Source organism: Notolepis coatsorum (genome assembly GCF_963971535.1).
Source record: "Notolepis coatsorum genome assembly, chromosome: 6".
Taxonomy (NCBI): domain Eukaryota; kingdom Metazoa; phylum Chordata; class Actinopteri; order Aulopiformes; family Paralepididae; genus Notolepis; species Notolepis coatsorum.
The window spans coordinates 64,981,287-65,008,190 of NC_140170.1; the positions used below are offsets into that span (position 1 = coordinate 64,981,287).

Here is a 26,904-nt window from a genome sequence, read left to right on the forward strand (position 1 = left end):
CCCATGACTTTGTGAACTGACCGACCCCTCACAATGGACATTGAGTAGTGGACAGTGCGGTTAATCTGTCCCTGCTTAGCTAATTAGGTGGGACTAATTAGGGGGCGGCTGTTACAAAGGGTCAGATTAAACCGAATCTATGTATTTATTGATTGATATATATTGCATAATATTTGTATATCGTTTGATATCCCTTGTATATTCTTTGTACATATACACGGAATGTCCCTTTAACCTAGTAGCCTACAGCCCATAATAGTTCATTCTCTCATTGGACAAGAACCTGGCGCCAGCAGACAGGCCCCTTGAGTCAAGTTCAATAGTGCCGACGAACATGTCCCAACTAGCCCCGGTTCCGCGTAGGAATACGGCTACCGAAATACGAATGGTACTATTTGTTCACCGTGCATATAAATAGGGCGCAAGAAATGTAGAATTCCTCTTAGTCCCTTGTCTCGTTCAGTTCAGTTACCAAGTAAAGCCTTACCCACTACGCAACGTGCGGTACAGCAGGGCTCGTATTGCCTCAAATAGAGTCGTGTTTATCCTACTACGTTTGTTTAACGTATCGTTCGCTACTTGCTAGTAAAAGCCTTCATTACGAGTCAAAGACCACGTGAAGTGAGTAATTGTGCGTCTACATAGAGCACTTATTGCCGCGTGCTAATAAGGATAGTAACGTCAAGTTCAACTGTGAACTACCGTGCACCACGGAGGATACCTACACCGGTGATTGCAGAGCCACCTTCCGGCAGGATTATTGCTTTTGACTGTGGCTGCTGGAGCAGAGAACCGCCTACCCCGCTGCTACTGTGGGATCTACACATGCCCGTGAGGACATCATTCGAGCCCGTCTCTGTTGGAGCAGAGACTCCACGGCTTCCACCTACGCTGCTGCACACTGGAATTACAGCGGCTGCTTTTCCCCGCGGAGCAGGGAGTAATATACCGTATCCAGGTGCCTTGTTGAAGCCCCTGTTGAACCCATTGACTTTGTATGGAGCATTGCCTCCCCCTGCTGGCTTACAACCGGTAGTACCCCTTTCCAGTATCTTCCCTGAGTACCAGAGATAATTACTAATATTCACTATTGATTTGCCTATGCACATTCGCTTTGCCTTATAAGCGCAACTAAGTAATGTAATGTAATACTATTTGATGTAATAAATATTCTAAACGAGTATTTGTGTGGAAACCGTGTTATTGTGGAGAAGTTCTCATCATATACCTGTGTACGGTATTGGCCAGTAATGTACATAAGACGGTAGTAGTTTAATGATACTAATACTTGATTAATACAGTCAGGGAATTGTACCCATCAGTTACAAAGGCTAATTCATTTCTAGTGGACGGTGTCATCATCACTATATTTCCTAATAAGGCGTGGTCATGTGCACCTTTTAAACCAGGGGGCAATGAAGGGCAGAGTATTGGCCCCAAAACGGCGCTACTACAGTAAACAACTAGTCACAACCTTGGTGCTCTGTGCTGCTGACAGACAGTTGCGTTGTGCTGCAGTATCGTCAGCTCGTTCTTCTCTGTGGAGCATCTCTATGTAAACAACTAACTACAGAAGAAGAACTACAACTACACTCAATAATAACCAAGGCTCTGTCAAAGCAGAGGTGAGTAACGGAGCTTGCTTTTATCTGATTGCTGAAACTGAAATTGACATTTCGTACTGTAACTAGTTGCAGTGAGACATAACTGTACACAACCTGTACCGTGTGTTTAGTGTAGCTGGATTAGCTATTAGCTTGTTTGCTACCGTTAGCCAGACTTAGCAGACGCGCTAACATTAGCTAAGTATGATTATTATTATTATTATGCATAAGCTAATTGTGTCAAACTGTAACTAACTCATTTAATGACAGTTGCGAGTTGCAGGTGATCCAACACATGTTCACGAGGGGGGGGGTATAGCTGCTGATAATAATTAGACGCCACATTATGCATGATCAAATAATTAAGTTCACGTAACATGGCTAACTAATGATATTTATTTCATAATAACGTTACGATAAACGCACCACCTAAATTACGAATTCGGATAATGTTATTTCCATGTACCAGGAAAGTTCAATCTATATTTTCGTGAACGTGACCTATTGATTGATTGATTGACTGACTCTCTCATAAAGCCAGAAACGAGAGTTAAGTAAGACTCAAACTTGAGATGTCATCAAGTATATAAAGTCAGGAACTGCTCCATAGACAACGATTTTGTGGACCCACAGAAATAATGTTTGTTTGAGTTGTTGTTATTTGTTAAATGAGCTTTATTCTATAGTAGTATTCTCTGTTCTGAAACTGAAAATGCACCCACATAGTCGGAACATTCTCCTGTGCTCTAGTGTCACATATAACATCTTTCCAAATGCATTGTCTATTGACCAGTTCCACACTTTACACTTGATGACATCACACTCTCTAGTTTTTGTATTTGGGAGAGAGTTGTTAATATTTACTAATATCTTTGCGCCGTCTTAGACCATAGGAATAATAACATTTAGAAAATGGGAGTAGTTCCCCTTCAACGTGGTGGTGGTAGCCTACTGGTGGTTACACCAACAAAAACACAAATTGTCCAGCCACTCCGTGTATTGGCAAGTGACCCAAATAACTCTGACATCCAAACAGGTCATCCTGGTTCACCTTAATGTAACCCGTGCACATCCTCAACGGTCTGTTACTGTATCCTGTATGCAATGCTATACTGTATGCTATGCATGCTATGCATTGTATATAGGATAAGATAAGATATTCCTTGGGAAATCCAGGTGTCATAGCAGCATTGCATGGGGGAGTGGGGTATGGGATTGGGCAGGGTAATAGTAAAAAGACGTAAATATAGGTTAGTAGTACTAATACTAGTAGTACTGATTTATATAATTTATGTCCAGTTCAACCACCTGTACATTTGCACTTTACTGTTACATTTGGTTGGATGCCAAACCTCTTTTTGTTGTACTGTACTTGTGCTGTATAATGACAATACATTTGAATCTAATCTAAGAAGCACTGCCACGATTTGTCTGAGATGCATTTGTAAATAGTTTCTTTGGGTTCCTTCGACGCTGGGCTTAATGTCTTTTGTCAGAGGTAGACAGCGGTTTCATGATGAATGGTAATGGACAGAGTTTATATAGTGCTTTTATATACCTTCACTCAAGGACACTTTGACACGCTTCCCAGACCGATTTACCTCCTGAGCCACTGTCTGTGTCACTTCTATGATTTAGATTAGGTTGATAATAAATCACTTGAATGGGTGACTTATCACAGACCTGTCCCGGTCTTGGTTACTAAGCAACGTGAAAATTGGTTTGCGACTGACTGCTTTATAACAGTTGTCTTAAGACTCCTTTTAGTGACTATCTTAAGACTGCCATGTATTGGGTGTCTGGTATCAATATTCCTGAGGCCATGTTTTAGACAGAGTTATCACATAGCCAGACCCCTGATTGGTCAGAGGAGGAGGAGTAGTAGAGGGCGAGGCTGAATCCTATTGGTTATTGAAGCAGGAAGCAACATCTGTTGGCAGTGAAGGGGGGTACACACTAGTTGAGTGAGTCATGCCAAGAGAGTTGGATCCGTGCCACAGAGAAACACGTGGACAAAGTTGCACTTTGGTTTTGACCACACATGCCTTGTCTCCATTAGCTATGTTCAGCCTGGCTGGGGCTAACTTTGTGCCAGACAGGCCACAGCACAGCTAAACCCTGGCTAGTGGAGACCAGACCACAGCACACCTAAAACCCTGGCTAGTGGAGACAAGGCCACAGCACAGCTAAACCCTGGCTAGTGGAGACAAGGCAACAGGCACAGCACAGCTAAACCCTGGCTAGTGGAGACAAGGCCACAGCACGGCTAAACCCTGGCTAGTGGAGACAAGGCCACAGCACGGCTAAACCCTGGTTAGTGGAGACAAGGCCAAAGCACGGCTAAACCCTGGCTAGTGGAGACAAGGCCACAGCACGGCTAAACCCTGGCTAGTGGAGACAAGGCCACAGCACGGCTAAACCCTGGCTAGTGGAGACAAGGCAACAGGCACAGCACAGCTAAACCCTGGCTAGTGGAGACAAGGCAACAGGCACAGCACAGCTAAACCCTGGCTAGTGGAGACAAGGCCACAGCACAGCTAAACCCTGGCTAGTGGAGACAAGGCCACAGCACAGCTAAACCCTGGCTAGTGGAGACAAGGCCACAGCACAGCTAAACCCTGGCTAGTGGAGACAAGGCCACAGCACAGCTAAACCCTGGCTAGTGGAGACAAGACCACAGCACACCTAAACCCTGGCTAGTGGAGACAAGGCCACAGCACAGCTAAACCCTGGCTAGTGGAGACAAGGCCACAGCACAGCTAAACCCTGGCTAGTGGAGACAAGGCCACAGCACAGCTAAACCCTGGCTAGTGGAGACAAGGCCACAGCACAGCTAAACCCTGGCTAGTGGAGACAAGGCCACAGCACAGCTAAACCCTGGCTAGTGGAGACAAGGCCACAGCACAGCTAAACCCTGGCTAGTGGAGACAAGGCCACAGCACAGCTAAACCCTGGCTAGTGGAGACAAGGCCACAGCACAGCTAAACCCTGGCTAGTGGAGACAAGGCCACAGCACAGCTAAACCCTGGCTAGTGGAGACAAGGCCACAGCACAGCTAAACCCTGGCTAGTGGAGACAAGGCATAAAACGTTCAATTCATTGTAAATTCTATAGCATGGCTTTCTTTTGCATGTTTATTTCTTATAGCAGCAAAGCACTCATGGCTTAAACCACATGGCTAGCGATAGCTCTGTGTTGATGTAGTGTGTGATTGGCGTTGCGTAGCAGCTAGGGGTGGAACGGTTCACAAAATACGGTTTGGTTCGTATTACGGTTTTCGGTTTGGTATACGTTGTTTTTTATTTAAAAAAAAATATATATAGCCTAAAAATAAACCAACTTTTCAGTTATTCTCAAGGACGTAGTCATGCAAAAACTGAAAGAATGAGGCCATTTGACATCAGGCACATTATTTTGACAGTGACGGTTAGAGCTAGGTGAGATTTTCGTACAGCAAGAGGGGAGGCATTGCTGATTTAAACATGCTTCTCATTTATTTGGTAAAAAAAAAAGGTTTACCTTTAATAATGTTTGGCACACAAAGACCGAACTGACTGAAAAATTTCGTTCGGTACGACCTCCACGGTTCGGGGCATGTGTGTATTGTTTGGTACGCGGTTCGAATGCGTACCGTTCCACCCCTAGTAGCAGCGCAAGCTGTGATTGGTCGACTTTTGTGGGGGACTGAGATACGTAGAAAAACCCTGTTCCAGACGGCTTGGCTGTAAAGATCATCATGACCAGCTGGGCTGTTATTGTTATCAACAATGTCATCAAGTCATTCCATAATATCAGCCAAACCCTTTTAATAAAAATCAGAAGGCACCAATAGAATCCCTCGTAACAATCGCAAAATAACCTGTTAAAACAGTGTTGTGTTGTTTTAGTTTTTTTCTGATAGAACATGCCTATTTTCTTTTTCTTTTTCTTTTTAAAGACACGTTGATATAGGTCTAGGATATGTAACATAGTCCTTATTTTAAGCATAAAAACAGTTTTATTTGTGGGCAAGACACTCGCCACCAATGTGGAGACGCTGGGTTCTCGCGTGTTCGAATCCAGCTCTCCACATTGTTTTCAGTTTAGCTGGTCGTCCGCAGTAATACACATTGGCCGTATTACGGGGAGGGAAACTGAAGGGTGGGGATCGGGCGTTGTGGACAGCGACTCCTACAGGTCGGTTGGTGCGCCTGCGCAGTAGAATCAGGAAGTGTCGGGGGCAGCGTGAGCCTCCCACGCGTTACTCCTCGCCACTGAGAGATCGAGCTGCGCAGGTGAAAAGATGCGACTGCTGTTACCTCAAGTACCGGAGGGGACTTGTGCTATGTATGACTTAGTCCACATTGCAGCCGGCTTGTGGGAGGCAAGAAACAGCGTTCGTGACAGGGGAGGGTTGAATTGGATGATACGAAATTGGGATGGGAGAAAATATAGAAAAAAATGGGAGAAAAAGTGGATAAAAAAAAAAAAATTATTTGTGTGAGACAGACATGTGGAACGGTTCACAAAATCGACGGTTCGGTTCGTATTACGGTTTTCGGTTTGGTATACGTTGTTTTTTATTTAAAAAAAATATAGATATATAGCCTAAAAATAAACCAACTTTTCAGTTATTCTCAAGGACGTAGTCATGCAAAAACTGAAAGAATGAGGCCATTTGACATCAGGCACATTATTTTGACAGTGACGGTTAGAGCTAGGAGAGATTTTCGTACAGCAAGAGGGGAGGCATTGCTGATTTAAACATGCTTCTCATTTATTTGGTAAAAAAAAAGGTTTACCTTTAATAATGTTTGGCACACAAAGACCGAACTTACTGAAAAATTTCGTTCGGTACGACCTCCACGGTTCGGGGCATGTGTGTATTGTTTGGTACGCGGTTCGAATGCGTACCGTTCCACCCCTAGTAATATCAGCCAAACCCTTTTAATAAAAATCAGAAAGCACCAATAGAATCCCTCGTAACAATCGCAAAATAACCTGTTAAAACAGTGTTGTGTTGTTTGTTTAGTTTTTTCTGATAGAACATGCCTATTTTCTTTTTCTTTTTAAAGACACGTTGATATAGGTCTAGGATATATAACATAGTCCTTATTTTAAGCATAAAACAGTTTTATTTGTGTGAGACAGACATGTTCTCAATAAAGTTCTGTTAGAAAACGTTCTTTTAGTTAAATCTTTTCCCATTTCTTTCCATATTGAAAAATAAGGATTATTTGCAAGGAAATGTTTACATCCATTAATTATATAATTATTATTATTAATTCAACACAGCATACATTGGATTCCTGCTCTTTGCAACCTAAACTGTGACGTAACACGCTACAGGCTGCTCTGACTTTATGTAGCGATGCACAGATACCACTGTCTCACCGGCGATACGTAGTCGCCCCTAAACTCTCACTATCGGCCAATAAATATGTGATAACAGTGTTGACTTAGAGTGTTAGTTCTCAGGGAGCCTATGGGCTCGGTCACGAGCGCACAAGGTTACCAGAGGTTAACGCAAGCAAACCCACTGACTGACCTGAGGACACACGTTGGGTATTCTCGTCATCAAAACTGGCAGTCGAAAATCCCCACTTTGGCCGAAATGGGCTGCTCAGAGAAAGCTCATTAGCCCTTTCACTACCACACTACAGAAGGTTAACCTTTCACTACCACACTACAGACAGTTAACTGTCTGTAGTGTGGTAGTGAAAGGGTTAACCTTGAAGTGAAATGGTTAACGGCTTTGTCGTGTGCCAGGGAAATGGTTAACCTTCTGTATTGTCTCAGTGAAAGGGGTAACCCTTTGGTTGTGTGGTACTAGTGAAAGGGATAAATGACAAACTACATACCTGTGTGTGATTGAAAACATAGGCCACTTTATATCTCATCAGAGCCCCCTATTACCATATAGTTTGATATTCCTCAAAGGGAGAGTAGGCTGAGGCTAATTGTTCTAGGCTTTCCTACTATGCTATGCACTACTAGAGATTGATTTATTGATTGATTTGATATTCTGCTTGATTTCTCCTCAGAACACCAATGCAATGCAGCTTCTCAGACACTGCCAAAGCCTGGCTAGAGTAGCACCTGTCCGGACTCAGAGGTACAGTACACGATGAGCTACCGGGTCATAACGTCCACGCGGCTTTGTTTCTTTGAGTCATTATCCCTCATAAAACACTAAGTGGAGAGGAGGGGCAGCAGGTCTGCAGTCACTGGTTTGGATGATGAGGCATTGTGGCGTTCACACTGCAGGTGAAAGTGACTCCAATCTGATCAGATTTCTCATGACAGTGAAATGAACAGCACAAATCGCATGGTATCTGATCTTTTCAATTCTGATTTGGGGGCACTTTGATATGTGGTCCTAGATAGATAGATAGCAGGGGTGTAAAGTACTTGAGTAATTGTACTTCGTTACAATACTTAAGTACTGTTTTGGGGGATTTGTACTTTACTCGAGTATTATTAGGTTTGTATACTTTGTACTTTTACTCCATTACATTTCAGAGAAAAAATACATACTTTTTACTCCTTACATTTAAAATGCAGACCTACAAAGTACAAAGTACAAATCTCACAGGTCCAACCATTTAATTAGTATATTTTAATTGTTTATCTGGCCGAACTAACGTTAACGTTATTAATCCTGCGACCGCAGGTAAACAGCCAATCAAATCCCCATCAATGGAAAATGAACCCGCCCATACCCATGCTGATTGGTCCTTGTGCAACACTAGAAAGCAGGGATCTTTGATTAAACACCTGCTATCAGAAGAATAGACAGTCAGATCCGCATTATGCTGTGGTTAATATTGTGATATTATTCAGGGTACTCTAGTATTCTGTCTTCTGTCTGTCTTCAGCATTGTCTATCGCAGAACACATTCCATTGTGGGCAGAGTGTATGCTTGGTTTCATTCCAGCCTTGCCTAAACACCAGCTGATGATTTCACTAATTGGCTCACCTCTTCAACTAACTCACCTGGTGCAATGTATAGTTAAAATGACGGATGATGGGGCTATATGGAAAAGGGGGAGGAATCTCAATTATATAGTATGTAAAATGCAAGAAGCAGTAAATGAGGTGAAAAGGTGGTCGCTTGAGTGGGGTTTTAGATTGTCAATTGACAAAACAAAAACAATATTTTTCTCAAGGAGGAGTGTTCCCCAAGAGTTGAGTATATCGATAGGGGATAAAATGTTGGAAAGGGTAGAGCAGTTTAAGTATCTTGGTGTGTGGTTTGATAAGAGGTTAACGTGGTCTTTGCACATATGTAAGATGGTGGATAAATGCAAGAAAGTACTGAATGTGATGAGGTGTTTGAGAGGGCTGGATTGGGGAGCCAGTAGGGATGCTATGAGGACAGTCTATATTTGTCTCATCAGATCGTTATTTGATTATGGGTGTATTATTTATAGGTCGGCAGCAAAAACTCATTTACGTAAGTTGGATGTAATTCAGAGTAAGGCGTTGAGATTGTGTTGTGGGGCTATGACGACTACACCAATTGCAGCACTCCAGGTGGAGATGGGAGAAATGCCCTTGAGTATTAGAAGGGATCAGTTGGGGTTAGTGTATTGGGCCAATCTTAGGGGTCATAAGGAGGATCATATTAGCAAAGGTGTATTAGTGCAGTGTCAGGAAAGAGAGAAGGTGCAGATAGAAAGTTTTGGGTGGGTTATAGAGGCAAAAGCTAGGGAGATGGGCGTTCTGGAGATGAGTGTGTGTCCGACAGTCTGTTTCCCAGTAGTTCCTCTGTGGTTGATGGAGACCCCTGTTGTTGATATAGAATTGGTGGAGTTGAAGGAGAGAGAGGAGATTAGTAGCCGTGTGGTGGAGGGTTATATTGGGTTAAAGTATGGTGGAAGACTGGTGGTTTATACAGATGCATCTAAAATGGAGTCAGGCAGAGTGGGGGCGGCATTTACAATCCCAGGTCTTGGCATTTCAAAAAAAGAGAGATTGAGTGACGGTCTAGCAGTGTATACGGCAGAATTAGTAGCTATAATGATAGGGTTGTCGTGGATAGAGGGGAATAGGCCTAAGGGTGAAATTTTAATTGCGTCAGACTCATTGTCGTCGTTGGTGAGTATACAAAATGTAGTGTCCCAGTCAAGGATGGATATTGTGCTGGAAATAGTGCAGATGGTGGACAGACTTAGGCGTTCGGGTAGTACGGTGGTCTTTTTGTGGGTGCCGGCCCATATAGGGGTTCGAGGGAATGAGTTTGCGGACAAGTTGGCCAAAGGAGCTTGTGGACTTGATGGAGTTACAATGAATGTACAGATTAGTAAGGCTGAAATCCAGAGTATAGTCAAAATGAAGGCTAAGGAAAAATGGAGAGGCATGTGGGATAATGAGAGGTTAGGGAGATGGTTTTATGGGGTGCAGAAGAGGGTGGGTTGGAGTAGGGCTACTAGTAGGAGCAAGCAAGAAGAGGACGTGTTTACAAGGATGAGGTTGGGGCATACAGGGTTGAATAGTACGTTAGTTATGTTAAAAAAGCATATTGATGGGCAATGTGAGTGTAGGGTTAGTCTAGAAACGGTAGAACATGTGGTAGAGCAGTGTGCATTGTATCAAAGGCAGAGGAAAGGTCTTATTAGGGATTTGAAGAGGGAAAAGATAGCGCTTAAAATAGTTGATATTTTGCAAAGGAATTCTGGGGAAGTGTGTATGGAGAGTTTGTTTTATTTTTTGAGAACGACAGGTTTATTTTATAGGATTTAGGACATCCAGATCCACACTCCTTTTCAGTAGATGGCGGTAATGCTCGTCGAAAGTGTTTGCCAACCGCCAAAAAATAGAAAAGAAGAAGAAGAAGAAGAATAGTTAAAATGAAAACTTGGCCCACGATGGAATGAATTTGAGACCCCTGGTCTATCCCTTTCAAAAAAAAATTTACTTTTACTTTTTAGTACTTAAGTACATTTAAAAGTAGGACTTTTTTACTTTTACTCAAGTGTGTTTTTAGCCAGATACTTTGACTTTTACTTGAGTCAGATTTTGAGACGGTACCCATACTTTCACTTAAGTATAATTTCTGGGTACTTTTTACACCCCTGATAGATAGATAGATAGATAGATAGATAGATAGATAGATAGATAGATAGATAGATAGATAGATACAGTTAGATTTTTTTGCAATGCAACCTCAGTGTGAACAGTCTTGTCAGAATTCATGCAACTTTTATGTCCCTTTTACGTCACAATTGTGTGGCGGGAGTCACTCGGTGGATACAAACATGGAAGACAGCTGTGATGGAGGAGGTCAGTGGTAGGGTTGGGCATCGTTTGGATTTGATTCCGATTCTCCATTTCGATTCCTGTTCTAAACGATTCTCGATTCCGATTCTTTGAGGTGCAGGTCAAAACAGGTCACAGCTTATTTCGCAGGAGATTTTTTTTTTTTTTTAATAATCTTTACTTTTGAATCTCTCTCTCGTGTTCTCAATAGTGACTCAGTTTTAGCAGAGTTTATAGGAAAAGGGAAGTTGTCTGGGCTCTGCTGAGAACTCATGGGTCAAATCAAATACAAATAGAAAGTGTGGGGGTGACTAGAGAAGATGGGGAAGTTGGTGAGTGGTGACTACTCCCATTTTCAGAATGTGAGGGTTCATTGGAATCTGATGATTCAGAATTCAATGAGGCAGAGAATGCTCTGATTCAGACTGACATCACATCTATATTCTGTATATGCTGTTCCAACTCTTTGTTGAGGCTTTATTGAATTAAATATTTGAATACAATGTTTTTATCGCTGCACCATTTCATCCAATAGAAAAAAACATGTTATCTTCACTAGAATTGAAAATAAAGTTGAAATCTGTGCTCTCTCTCTCACACACACAGCAAGCAATTGTACTTTATTCTCACTCACTCACGCACGCACGCACGCACACACACACACACACACACACACTCTTAATTTGGTTGCTGTACTGTAACTAGGGTATTAATTAACAAAGTAACAAATATTTTTGGAACCTCCGGATTGCCAGACAACTGCTCTACCTCCTGAGCCACTGTCGCCCCTAGTAGCCCCTAGTAGTGGTAGTGGTAGTAGTAGTAGTGGCAGTGGCAGTGGTAAATAGGGTTGGGCATCGTTTGGATTTGAACGATTCAGATTCCGATTCTCCATTTCGATTCCTGTTCTAAACGATTCTCGATTCCGATTCTTTGAGGTGCAGGTCAAAACAGGTCACAGCTTATTTCGCAGGAGAAAAAATTTATTTGAAAAATCCTTTATTTTTTTCATACTATTCACATTGTCAGTTGACTTGATACAGTTTAATTTGGTTGCTGTACTCTAACTAGGGTATTAATTAACAAATTAATTTATAAAAAAAAAAAAAAAAAAAAAAAATATATATATATATATATATATATATATATATATATATATATTTTTTTTTTTTAAGAATCGAAATTCAAACATCTTCTTAACAGTTCCGGAACCGGAAGTTAGGGAACCGGTTCTCGGTGCCCAACCCTAGTCAGTGGAGGGGGACGGGGAGGGGTTTATAATTATTTGGGTGGGGTGATACTTCTGTACAAGCAAAACTTTAAATATCTATCACTTTGAATATCTATCATTTTAAATGTCCTCTTTTTAACCCCTATGTTTTTTCTTTTTGCTGCAGGGCAGGAACCCTCTGAAAAGCAGCGTTCTTGCTGAGTAGGGCTCAAAGCTGTTTTAATGACCATTACAGTTTGTATGCTTCCCGTTTTAAATAAATGAAAATTAAGTTTTACAAACTTCCTTGAAACATCTTATCTCTTATCGTGCAACAAATCTGTTTTATATACGTGACGTTGGCTTCCGCTCATGGTTGGCATCGAATTGGTTTTAATGGTTAATCTAAGTACCATCAGGTCAAAGGTTTACATTTAAAAAAAAAAAAGCTGGTGTTTGCAACAAAGACCATTTGGGCCCAGATTCACAAAGCTTCCCTGGAGGTGCTGATCTAGGGTCAGTGACCAGGAACACATGTCCCCATGATCTTCTCACTCAAACAGATTCTAGGTCAGTACTCTCCAATTTGAGAGGCTTTGTGACTTCTTTCTGTGTAGTTTGATTGATTGATTGAAAACTTTATTAACAGATTGCAGAATGGGTACAGTACGGTACAGCTCAATACATACAATTGTTAAGGGGATGCAGACCAGAGAAAGGGTAGGACGGGTGGGTGGGGGACACTGTACAACTGTACAAGCAAAACTGTACATTGGAATATTGACAAGACCATACTTGGTAATTTTTACTGTACATTGGGGGGGGGGGGGGGTTGTGTTTGGTCATTTACTGTACATTGGAGGGGGTTGGGTTAGGACATTTACAGGGGCCAGTTTCGAATTGCAGTCTCCCGTAGGTGTTTTTTGAGTGTTTTTGAAAGTGGGTAGTGATTCACATTCCTTTACAGCTTTGGGTAGGGCGTTCCACATTGATGTGGCATAATTGCGAAACGTGTTTAGTCCCTTGTTTGAGCCGAATCTGGCTTTAACATGATTTGTGGAGCTCCCTCTAGTAAGTAACTCAATGGGTAGAGCATGGCACAGGCAAGGTTAAGGGTTCGATTCTCATGATGGCAATGGATGCAGTGTTGCCGTGCGGTGCTGCGGGTTAAAGCATCATAAAAGCATATTGCCACTTGACCTCTCTAGCGAAGGTCCGTCTCGGTTCAAGTTGTTTTCGTTATCAAGGAGCTTCTGAATTACGCCGGCTATCTCTGTTTTATTACTATAGTGCTGTTTTATTGAGGAGGTTACAGGAAGCATTGCGGAAGGATACGAGACACGATGTCAAGAAGCTACTATCAAAGACGCAATGCAGTATCAAAGTGTTTGTTAAACACGGGTTATCTTTCTGGCAGCTAAACCAGTTGAGATAAATATAGGACCATGCAAAATAAATGGTTTGGTTCCGGTTGCCGACCGACCCTGCCGATTTAGGTGCGACCCAAATTTATTACCCAAGTTAATTTTTTTTTTAAATATATATATATATTTTTAACAAAGTCAAAAAGTGCAGTCCATGTCAATAATGAGAATATATAAAAAGCAAGCATTTCACAATATTTGCACAGCTCTCTGACGTCAGGATATTTAGTGAGTAGTATTTAGGGGTGGCATTTTTAATACTACTACCTTTTGTACATTGTACTTTTGTAGTACAGTGTCTTTGTATTTTAACCTTTTAGTATTATGGATATTAAACATGCTGGCAGAATACATGCATCCATGTTGTCGTGAACATTTAATTAAATAAAGAAATTCCCTATCCTTTTCCATGTGGGAAAAAATTAAATTAAATAAATTCCCTACCTACCCATGGCCTTAACTGACAACCAACAGGAACCAAACAATAAATTTGGTTTTGCATTGGTGGTGAGCGCCTTGCCCACTGCACCACCTAGCCGCCCTAAGATCATATTTATTTATATAGCACAATTTCTTTTTTGATCCACTTTTTCTCCTTCTTTTTCTGTTTTTCTCCCATCCCAATTTAGTCGTGCCAATTCCCCCCTCCCCTGTCTTGATCGTTACTCGCATGTGCCCCCCACTGGTCGGTCGTAGGGAGGGTTGAAGAATCTATCGCATGTCCCCTCCGATACATGCAGAGTCAGCCAGCCACTTCTTTTTCACCTGCCAGCGCGGACTCTCATTGGTGAGGTGTAACATGTGGGAGGCTCACACTACCCTCGACATCTCCTGTCCTTGCTGTGCAGGCGCCCTGACCGACCTGTAGGAGTCGCTGTTTACAACGACCAGATTACCACCCATCGACTCCCCTCCCGCTGACTCTGCCAATTGAGTCAGTATGACGGCCGGCCCAAGCCGGAGGCAACACTGACAGCCGGATTCGATACCAGTGTCTCACGCGTTGGTGACGAGCGCTTAGACCGATATATACCACAATTTAAAAACAACTGAGGTCAACCAAAGTGCAGCACAATACAAAGTACAAAAGCAATTTAAATACAATACTAATACAAACATTTTAAAAGACACCACACGATGCACAATTTACACAAACAGAAATAGTACTGCAAAGAGCACTACATATTTAACAATAAAAATACAATATAAAATGCACAGTCAGAATAGAAACACGGATGTACGGCTCAACATGAATGAAAGCCAGTTAGAAGAGGTGAGTCTTTAACAAAGACTTAAAGATCTCTAGGGTTGGAGCAGATCTGTAGCCACCCCAAAGGCTTGGTCACCTATGTAATAAAATGGCATCCAATGTAATAAAAAAAAGTCAACCAACGAACTTGATTCTTGTACCGAATCTCCTCTCTGGTAAACAAGAATACCCTGAAGACTGGCAGGAGCACTCATTCAAGGGTACTACGACCAGTGGTGCAGTCGTGGTCACACGCGGTTACACGCCGTGTTACTAGATGATCACTGAGGCAGAAGTACGCGCGCACAAAGATGCGCTCTATCCATTCGTTGTGCGCTAAGTACCCGGCCAGTGGCCACCCATAACAAAAGCGCGTCTTCAACCACGCCCCCGCCCGCAAATACAAACAGATATAAACAGATCATTTGAGTACACCCGGTCACCCATAACAAAAGCGCGTCTTCAACCACGCCCCCGCTCGCAAATACAAACCGATATAAACAGATCATTTGACAACAGTATCATGTTCCTACCTGCAACGCAACCTGAACCAACGATGCCACCGCCGCTCCCCAAGAGAAGAAAGTTGCAGCTTCAGAATCAGCTTATCCAAAGCAAACTTAGTTTCGCTATACCTGCACGACCTCCAATGCCCGGGTACAGTACAGTACAGCTCAATACATGCATACAATTGTTAAGGGGATGCAGACCAAGACTTTCGTCTTGTTTACATCAGGGTCCCCCATTTTCAATTCATCATAACATACACCAGATAGACAGTCTTGCTCTCTTAACACTTTGGTTGCCTTGGGTTAAATTCATGATATACCATAGGTTGCCGGCTCTATTTGTCTATGGAGAAGTACCCCTTCTTTGCATGGCTATAACTTTTTAAATTCTATTGCTACATTGCCATTATTAGGGCCCATTCAAAGTCCTATATGTATTGTTCATTGTGTAGCAACGTTAAACTTTTTCATTCACATATTCATAGTAAAGTATGGTCTAATGTATAAGTATGTTTTCATCTCTTTCTGCAGCTTTCTCCAGAACGTGATCTATAGCCCCAAATGCATTATATTGATGATGCAATACAGTTTTATGGCAATCAGCGCGATATAAAAAATTCCAACTAGACGTACTTCTAGAAGTTACTACACGTCATCTGATGTTGACCGGATGGGCTAGGGGGCGTTTATAATTCCGTGGGCAGCGTTATACCAATCATCTAATGTGGGTCAAATGTTGATAATAGCAGTTAGTATCGAAGACGGTAACGTTACACGCTAAAACTCACCCCAGTCTCCGCGCGCCGTTGGGCGATCATCGTAGAGTAGAAATCTTATCATTATGGGATGTAAATTTACCCGGTCCATCTCCAGCTTGTATAATGGTATATACGTCCAAATCATGTTGTTTATCGAGTTATTGGCAATCGATCCCTGTGTAGCGTGACGAGCCAGAGTCCCGGGACCTATAGCGAGTGCCCGGAAGTAATACGGACGTCTAGCACAACCTCTATGGCACATCCTGTTAAGCGATTGCGCCGATCGGCCACCAGATGGCGCTCCTGAACCGCCAGAGAGCTCAGTGGGTCCTGCTGGTGGATCTCAGGCCAGCGGAGGGGACATATGAATCCGATCGCAGATTTTTGAAATATTGATATAAGGACGCTGTACAGCGTCCTCCGGTAACTTGAGCATGGCCGGCAATGACGTCTAAAGACGTTTCATGGCAGCCAAAGTGTTAATATGCTGGTTAAATCGGCTGTCTTTAACCTGAATTAGCAAACAAGATACAAAGCATTCAGTTGACTAATTGTATATGTTCTAATGTTCTCTGTTCTAATGTTCCTGCTACCTTTTTCAGCTTCGCTATTTAAAAAAAAAATAAAATAAAAAATCTGTTCTGTGCGCATGCACGTACCGGCGGTCCGGCGCGCGTGCGTGGCGTGTTACCAGTTCCCATATTACGACTGCACCACTGACTATGACTATGCTTGCACTAGGGCTGTCTTAAATACTTCGAAGCTTCGAAGCTTCGTTCGATGGCACAAGCTTCGAAAAAAAAAAAAATAATCGAAGTAAAAAAAAAAAAAAAAAGATTTCTTCAATTTTTTTTTTTTTTTTTTTTTTTTTTTCTGTGTGTGTGTGTGCATGGGGCCATTGGGTGGGGCCGGGGGACAAATACACTGGAGGAAAGTAACCCAGATCAGCACTGCCCAAATTATATCATCACTATTGCCTGTTTGAAGGATATCATCCTCAAACACATATACACCACCTACACGCCTATTCTCAGTCCTTGCCCCACAATGGTGGAATGAACTACCCACCCCAGTTAGGACAGCCGAATCCCATCCAATCTTTCGCCGTCGACTAAAGACTCACTTCTTCAACCATTATCTGAAATAAAATTTAAAAAATAAAATAAAAAATATCTAACCCTAACTAACCTTACTGTCATGCACTTGTCCTAATAAACTAACCTACACTGTAACACGCAACACTTTGATGAATATTGTTACTCAGCTGATAGAGTTGTATCCTTCCTGATGACCTGTCGTACAGAACTTGTAAGTCGCTTTGGATAAAAGCGTCAGCTAAATGACTAAATGTAAATGTGAATGTAAATGCCTTGTAGAATTCCACACATAAGAAAGAAAGATACTGGGATGAATAAACAAAATAGGAAATAAAATGTAGAAATGCATGCAATACATAAATAAATATGAATCTCCATATATGAAATAGAACATTTAGATAAGGTGCTACTGAGATGTTTTGGTGAGTTCTTTGTTTTTTTGTGGAAGTAGCCCTTCTTAAAAATGCATGAACATTCACTGATAATTGGTCTGTAGTGGAGTCTACAAGGTCTACATTGCCGGACCATGTAGAATCCGGACCTTGTAGACTGACATAATTCTGTGCATAGTTTAGTCTACACAGGCCATATTTCAAATAATCAAAATCTTACTTCATTCATCTTAAACATTCTTGATTTGGGGGATTGGTAGTTCCCATGAAATCTGAAGTTGTTCAAACGACAACAAGTTTCAAGTTTCTTTAATAGTTGTCATACAGAAGTACAGAATACTTTCATACAAAATGCTTCTTACTGTTACGCTCCAGAGACTGTGCTAGACAAGATAGTATCAAATAACATAGTATAGCATGTAATTTAGAAGAAGAAAATGAGGTCACAGTGTTCGGTATAGACATATGTACAATGTTCTGAGTTACCATATAATATACAATACTATGCAGTGTACTAATGTACAGTACTATATAGTGCAAAGCAGAAATGGGATGAGGTACAATTTAGGTACAATTTACAGTAAGGTGTACGGGTTGTAGTGCAATCCTTCATCAATAAATATAAAGTGTGTGGAGTGGGTGCTACAGTGTGTTCCACCTTGAATTAAATCACACTGTGTTGTGAAGGGGCTACTTAATTCATTAATCCAATCCACTTTATTTATAGAGCACATTTAAAAACAACAAAGTTTACCAAAGTGCTGTACAAGTCCCACAACATAAGATAAAAAAAAAAAAATATATATATATATATATATATATATAAAAAAATATATATTTTTTTTAATTCGAAGCTTCGAATTAAAATCGAAGCTCGGCCCCGAAGCTTCGATTGCCAAAAAAAATTCGAAGGTCAGCCCTAGCTTGCACCTCATGGTACCAAAGCACCTCAAAGGCGCTAAAAATAAAATTACAAACATCTCAAAACAAACGGGTCAGACTACTGCTTGACCTTACTCCTAGAACCCACCTCACCCCTGCCCACTTTGACAACCTAGGATGGCTTAGAGTAGACGACAGAGTACAGCAACTTGCAATGGGCCTGGTCTACAAGATACACTACACAACCAAGGTACCCATGTACATGTCAAAATACTTCCCAAAGGTCAGTGAATACCACGATCACAACACCAGAGGGAGTTCCACAAATCATGTTAAACCCAGATTTGGCTCAAACAAGGGACTAAACACGTTTTGCAATTATGCCACATTGCAGGAATGTGAATCACTACCCACTTTCAAAACCACTCACCTACGGGAGACTGCAATTCGAAACTGGCCCCTGTAAATGTCCTAACCCAACCCCCTCCAATGTACAGTAAATGACGAAGTATGGTTTTGTCAATATTCCAATGTACAGTTTTGCTTGTACAGTTGTACAGTGTTCCCCACCCACCCCTCCTACCCAACAAAATTGTATTAACAGATCAGAATGGGTAGAATACAGTACAGCTCAATACACACAATTGTTAAGGGGATGCAGACCAGAGAAAGACTTTCGTCTTGTTTACATCAGGGTCCCCCATTTTCAGTGCTCCAGCTGGTGTGTGAACATGGAGAAGTTCAATTAGGTACTGAGGGGCCGGACCGTTTAGAATCTTAAACACAAACATCAGGATCTTAAAATGAATCCTGAAACGGACAGGGAGCCATTTCACTCCGGTGTGGTAGGCACTAGGCAGTAGTTACAGTTGAGTAACCTTCATCTGGAGGTGCATCCCTCTGTGTAGATTTAGAAGTGGGCGTGTTGGATCATCCTTTGACATTTCTGCCTCGTGTCCGCTCAAGATTTGGTGTTACCTTGTTGCCGAAGTGACGACGAGAGGAAATATTGACGTTATGCACAGAAATAACAAGCCATTGAGAACTGCATTGGGCTGCATATAGTGCGCTATGAACAACAACCTCAAGGCTTTGGTTTCCTCTACGCGGGTTATGGTCCGTTTTCACCCAAAGCAGCCAAGTCTAGCAGCGCATGTAGTACCTCGTGGCTGCATACGCTCCTCTACATCGGAAATTAATTGAATGCAGTCGCGCTGCTACTGTAGGTGAGAACGGACCATTAGATTTGTTCTACAAACAAAAGCACTCTATACACACTCCACAAGTGATTTATTACAAACAAAAGCACTCTATACGTACACACTACAGTAGCAAAGTGCACGCGCCTCAAGCCGTGGTGGGCAGAGCGACCGGTTCAGTTGTTCCCTAATTCATATCCAGGGGGCTTCAGTAAAGGCTTGGCGAGTGTATCAAAAGGAATCCACCATGAGTGCCACGATCTAGATGGGTTGTAATTTCATGCCGTTATATTGAATCTACAGTGATGTTTGCCAAACAACAAACATAGAGGTATTTGAGGACTTCATTACTTGTTCAAGGGTGTTGATTTAAGGGGGGCAATAATTCTGGAGGCGACTAAACAAGAGTTGATGGACAGAGGGTAACAGGGTAACAGAGGGTAACCCATCATCTTTATGGACTCCATACTGCCTCCTTTAATGCTCGTCTGATTAACAGTATTTAGCATTTACCCACAAACATTTTCAATGAAGAAAATTATTATAATTTATTTATTTTTATTTATTAAAGTAGTTTAATACCGCTCCAATACGCAATAACTTTGTTGAGCCTTTCATCATCATCACCGTTACCCTATACACTGTCCATTTAGAAGTTTTATGTTGAAACCGTCTGTATACCAGCTATTCTCGGATGGAACAACCGCTTCACAGGATTAACCCGTTGGCTTGCTCTGCATCACACCTCACCTCAGTGACCCGTCGTCTTTGTGTTTTCCTAGTCATCTACGGCTGGCCCCTCCTCTGTCCACCTGTGCAGTGCGTCTCTGGGGCAGCAGCAGCAGTGACCAGAGATCCAGGGACCATCACCAGGGTCTCCACCATCCCACATGGAGACACGCGCTCGCGGGCCTGCTGGCTGGAACAGGAGCTGTACTGGCCTATGGCCTCTACTACAGCCAGGTGAGAGCAAGACATGATGCCTCAAGTTTGGTTTTATTTGTCACATATAAGGTACATGTACACTATAGTGAAATGCTTGGTTCTGTATGACCCTCCTGTAATTGTGCTTCATACAGTAAAAAGAATAAAGACCAGACACTATACAAAATATATAATATACAAAATTGTACAAAATGCAAAAAAAACGAAATGGGAAAGTTAGGTAGGGAGGTAGTTCAAATCTTTAGTAATAAATAAGATGAAATATGGTGTAGTGTTTAAAGTGAATGTTAAAGTGAGTGTGTACATGTGGATGTTGTGTGCAGTGAATGTAGAATAGATGAGTTAGTGCTGCATAGAGTCCAGATTGAGCATCCTGATGGCCTGGGGATAGAAGCTCCTTTTGAGTCTGTCTGTACTGGCCATGAGACTCCGGTAGCGCTTGCCTGACCGCAGCAGTGCAAAGAGGCAGTTGTTTGGGTGACTAGAGTCTTTGACTATTCTCTTAGCCTTGGCCCTGCAACGCCTGGAGTACTGAACCCTGGCCACAAGCATGGTTGTTTGCCTTCACTACACTGTACAGTATGTGAACATCAACATACTAGTGTTGTCACAATACCAACATTTTGACTTTGATACCGATACCAGCCCAAGTATCACGATACCGATTCTAAAATGATACCACGGCAAAAACCTAAAACATCAGGAAAAGTAATGGAATATAATATTAGAACAGAACATGGAACATTCTTTATAAAAATATTCTTTCATGATCAGTAGTGATGTCACCAGCGACTCGAGGCGTGTCCTTTTGCACTTGCAGCTCTTAGGCTCCATCTTTCTTCTCTAACTGCACCGGGCAGCCATGGTCTGGGTGGGGAACGGCTGGCAGGCTTCCTGGCGAGGAGTCAGAGCTGGTCGAAGGAGGTTGCCGTATCTAAGGGGAGAACAGAGAAAGTCTCACTCAAAGGTTGCACACAGGATAATAATAATAATAATAATAATAATAATAATAATAATAATAATAATAATAATAATAATAATAATAATAATAAACTTTATTTGTATAGCACCTTTCATACAGAAACTGCAGCTCAAAGTGCTTCACAACAGAAAAAAGACAGGCATAAAATGAGCACATAAAGTGCAGACATACTATATATTTTTTTTCACATTAGGATCTAACATCCCAACAGGCCACCTTGTTTATGGTTTGATTCAGTTTTAAAAATAGACAATAATAGAAAGAGAGATAGATAGATAGAATAAACAGAGTAAAATAGTGCAATAGTGCAGTGTAACATGAAATGAGCACATAAAGTGCAGACATATAAAATCACAGTTGTCCGAGGAGTTGGAGTGGGTGGTTTGTGGTTTACCATAGGAGTTAGTGAAAAGGATAAAAATAAAAGTTGTCTGATACATGGAGGGGAGTTGCTGTGGTGTTGATTATGCTGGAGTCACAGGAGAATATGAGGTCCAGGGAGCTGCTGGCTTTGTGGGTGGGAGGCATGACAGTGGGGGTCGAAGGATTGTAAGAGAGAGACCACTGTGGCAGGCTGGGAAGGGTCAGGTAGTTTGAAGTCACCCATTAGCACCAGTGGGGTGCCATCCTCTGGGGAGGAGCTTGAAAGCATGTCCAGCCCGCCTGGAAAGTGTTGGAGGGGATCTGGAGAGCGATAGAGAATAACAGTGGTGGGATTGAATGGACTAAAGGCAGATACAGCATGCTATTCAAGGGAGGAGATGGTGAGATCCTGATATTATGCTTGTAGTCCAGGAGAGAGAGGTCAGAAGGCCAGTGTCTGTGTGTGAGAGAAGCTGCCTGCTGTAGATAAGGCTGCAGTCAGATATGACATTCATAGCCCACTACCATGCACAGGCCTAACCACTGTACCGTGATTGTACATATACACAGCCTTTGTTTTCACAAAACATATTGTGTCATAGCGCTCAGAGATAACCTTCTATTATGTGGCAGATGGCAAAATGCCAGACAGAGAACAAACATACTGCTGATTTTAAATACGGTTAAATATTCATGTCTGATCCATAATTATGCAGCTAATCATATTATTATTTGATTAGATTCCTGAAACGATCATTGTTTGACAATATACAATAGAGAAATGTACAAGCAAAGTGACATTTAGACATAATATCAAACCCAACAAGTGTGTCTTGTCAGATAGATTACCATTCATGATGGATCAGGCTGGATATACTGTATGTACCGCTTGCTTTTTCCCTGATGGATGTTTTTTAGGTAAATGTAATGTTCAGAATAATTTGTACTCTTAATAGTTTGTTTTATTACTACTTTATCACTACCCATTTAGGGATGCAAAAATAGCTAGAAATGTTTTGAAATGTATTTTCACGAATAAGACCCTTATGATCTTGGATTATGTTCAACAAATGTTTTGGAGTATGATGGTTGGAATCATGTTGATACATTTACAGATCCCAAAAGATGCAACTACATGTCCCTGTTTTTTAAATAGCCTTTGTGTGATTATTCCTCTTTATTACTGTATCTTTACTGTAATCTCTTGGACCTCACTATCACATTTTCATGATAGAATCATTAGTCCGAAAATGTATTTAGCTTCGTCTCAAATCGGTGCAAATCGGACAAATTCAATGGAAAATAATATACAATTATTGTACAAGGGTGTGTATATATAAATATAACCAACCTTCTTACTGTCTTTTTACTATTTACCTTTACTACTATGCTACTATACTTATACTACTACCTATCATGCTAATATGCACTAAAGTTCAACACTTGAACACTTGTTTGATGAACAACGCCACTGACCCTTAGCTGCCAGAGAGGTACCCCTCCTCCTGCTGACTTGTTGTTCACAATCTGTAAGTTGCTTTGGATAAAAAGCATCAGTTAAATGACAAAATGTAAATGTATGTACGTTTTTTATAAGGCCTGGCCGTTTACCGGGCTAAGTTAACGGCGGACTCTTATCGGGCGATAAAATAATTACCGCCGTTAATCTATTCTCAAAATTGGGTTTGGGAGCCAATTACATTAGCTGATGTACCGTAAATCCTCTAATAGTGGAGGGTATTCAAATAAAGGACGGGCCTCTTATAATTTTTTTTATTTCTTTTTCGTGCCGTGATATAGAATGAGAAACTCTTGCCAATGCAAATTAAGTGCTGCCTTTAATCTAGATTAACTCCAGGATTGCAGATAGATTAATCTAGATTAAAAGAATTAATCTATGCCCACCTCTAGTTTTTTTTAAATAATAAATATTTGATTAAATCAAAGCTCAAGCTGTCCTTTTTGATGAATCACGCCCTGTGTCTGTTCTCCCTTGCAGGCCGAGCGAGCAGCCACAGTGCAGACTGTAGGCCAGCAGCCCTCTGTGCGGATCTACAGCCAGGATGAGGTCACCAAGCACCGCACCATGGAGGCGGGCATCTGGGTCACCTACAAAGGCGGTGTCTATGACATCACTGACTTTGTGGCTATGCACCCCGGAGGAGACAAGATCTTGCTGGCTGCCGGCGGTGCCCTGGAGCCCTTCTGGGCGCTGTATGCTGTCCACAGCCAGAACCACGTGCTGGACATCCTCTCAGAGTACAAGGTGAGGGCATTCTCCATAGCTAGTAATCAGTAACTGAAACACAGGACATGGTCAACTCAAATGAACCCTGGGCACGAGCCAGGGTTGTTTGTCTGGAGTACTGAACCCTGGCCACGAGCCAGGGTTGTTTGTCTGGAGTACTGAACCCTGGCCACAAGTTTGTTTGGAGTACTCGCGTTCAAGTTCAAGTTTTGTTTTATCTGTCGTAGTAGTTCAATTGTAATATTGCACTATTGACCTTGTGTTTTACCGTTTGTTTTGCATCAGGTTAAGAAGTTCACATACAAATCCCTAGGGCTGACCTTCGAATTCTTTTTTGGAATTCGAAGCTTCGGGGCCGAGATTATTATGTTGTGGGACGTGTACAGCACTTTGTTCAACTTTGTCAGTGCTGTAAAGTTTAAACCTTTTTAAATCTTAGACAAACAAAACACTTTGCTTTCATGAAATATTGTAAGCCGTCATTTGAGGCTTTATAAAAGCAGCACAATGAACACAAATCTGTCAGTGCCGAGTCCGACCTCATCTTAAATAACAAACAGCATTGCTTGTTGTAATTAACAAAGAGAGGCAGAGTTGATTTAGCAAAAAAGAAATTAAAAAAAATCATATATATATATATATATATATTTCTTTTAACACTTTAACTGCCGAAAACGCCGGAACTCGTCATTCCCCGCCATGCTCAAGTTGCCGAGGACGCCGGAACTCGTCTTTGATATCAATATTTCAAAAATCTGTGATCGGAATCATATTTCCCCTCTGCAGCCTTGACACACAGTTCTGATCTCCTCTCAATCCTCTAGCGGTTCAAGAGCGCCATCTGGTGGCCGATCGGCAGATCGAAAAACCGGATGTCAACCTTTAACCCGGCAGGACTCACTCCATATGTGGTCCGGGCACTCGCTAATGTTAGAGAGACTCAGACACAGTGAACATCGATCGGTGGAAATAACTAGAAAAAACAACATGATTTGGACGTATATACTATTATACAACCTGGAAATAGATCCGGTATTTCGACATCCCATAATTGAAAACTGTCTACTCCACGCTGATCGCCCAACGGCCCGAGGAGACTGGGGTGAGTTTTAGCGTTATATTCTAACTAGTGCTGTCAGGCGATTAAAAAAATTAATCTAATTAATTACAGGATTTGTAATTAATTAATCTAATTAATCGCATTTTAATCGCATAACCATTTTATGCATGATATTCTATATTCTATAATCATATTTCAAATTGCATGTGTCCGGATGGCAGAATTCAGTACTGTATCTACAAAACCTTCTGTTTAATCATCTTCCATCTATTAATTTGCTTAGATTTTTCAGGTCTGGTCAATTTGAGCATAGTGTTATTCACAGTCAAAGATTACAATTTTTTTTTATTGATATTCTCATTTGGTTCATTACAATTTACTCAAGCCTAGTAACAGACACAGTATTTCTGACACTGGGAATACATTCCCTGAGATCCATAGATGTCCCTAGAATCAGATACCAAGAACATGCAAATGGACCATATAAAAAAAAGTCTGTAATGTGTATTCTACGTTCTTATGGAATGAATGAGATAAAAAAAAAAAAAATTATAAAAAAAAAAAAAAAAAAAAAAATGTAATTAATTTTGAGTTAATTTTCATAGCGCGATAATTTGCTGTGTAATTAATTAATCTAATTAACGCGATAAACTGACAGCCCTAATTCTAACGTGTTCTTTACTAACTGCTATGATGAACATATGACCCACATTAGATGAATGGTATAACGTTGCCCACGGAATTATAAACGCCCCCTCGCCCATCCGGTCAACATCAGATGACGTGTAGTAAATTCTAGAAGTACGTCCAATTGAAATTTTTGATCTTGCACAGATTCCTACCAAACTGTATTTCATCATCAATATAATGCATTTGGGGCTATAAATCACGTTCTGGAGAAAGCTGCAGAAAGAGATGAAAACATACTTATACTTTAGACCATATTTTAGTATGAATATGTGAATGAAAAAGTTTAACGTTGCTACACCATGAACAATACATATAGGACCTTGAATGGGCCCTAATAATGGCAATCTAGCAATAGAATTTAAAAAGTTATAGCCCTGCAAAGAAGGGGAACTTCTCCATGTTAAATAGAGCTGGCAACGGATGGTATATCATGAATTTAACCTTAGGCAATCAAAGTGTTAATAATCGAATTTTATTTTCATATTCGAATCCCATGCCCATCGAACGAAGCTTCGAAGTATTTAAGACAGCCCTACAAATCCCATTGTGGTGGTTGCACTGGAAAATCTAGATGACATTGCAAGCTGGGCACTTGCTTAAAGTTCAAGTTTCAAGTTCAAGTTTCTTTATTAGTTGTCATACAGAAGTACAGAATACTTTTATACAAAATGCTTCTTTCTGTTACACTCCAGAGACTGTGCTAGACAAAAGGATAAGTATAAAATAAAATAAGTATAGCAAGTATAAAATAGAAGTCACGTACGTAGACACAAGTGTTCAGTATGTACATATGTACAATGTTCAATGCAGAGTAGAAGTAACTAAGTTACCATACAATATACTATACAATATACTAATTACAATATACTATATAGTGCAAAGCAGAAATGGGATGAGGTACAATTTAGGTACAATTTACAGTAAGGTGTACTGAGGTATGGGTTGTAGTGCAAATTCTTTGCCAATACATATAAAGTGTGTTTAGGTGTTCTAAAGTGTGTAGAGTGGGTGCTGCAGTGAGTTGTTTGTTTAAAGTGAGTGTGTGCGTGTG

The 26,904-nt window shown here is 41.3% G+C and overlaps 1 protein-coding gene across 1 annotated transcript in view; it reads left to right on the forward strand.

Annotated features, from left to right (window-relative positions):
- The first annotated feature begins 1,496 nt into the window (after window positions 1-1,496).
- Window positions 1,497-26,904, forward strand: part of suox (sulfite oxidase) — a 32,617-nt gene continuing 7,209 nt past the window's right edge. The window contains exons 1-4 of the mRNA XM_084316206.1: window positions 1,497-1,625; window positions 7,628-7,698; window positions 20,348-20,528; window positions 23,855-24,121. Of these exons, the coding sequence (XP_084172332.1) occupies window positions 7,640-7,698; window positions 20,348-20,528; window positions 23,855-24,121 (507 nt within the window). The 5' untranslated portion in view covers window positions 1,497-1,625; window positions 7,628-7,639. The remainder of the gene's footprint in view (window positions 1,626-7,627; window positions 7,699-20,347; window positions 20,529-23,854; window positions 24,122-26,904) is intronic.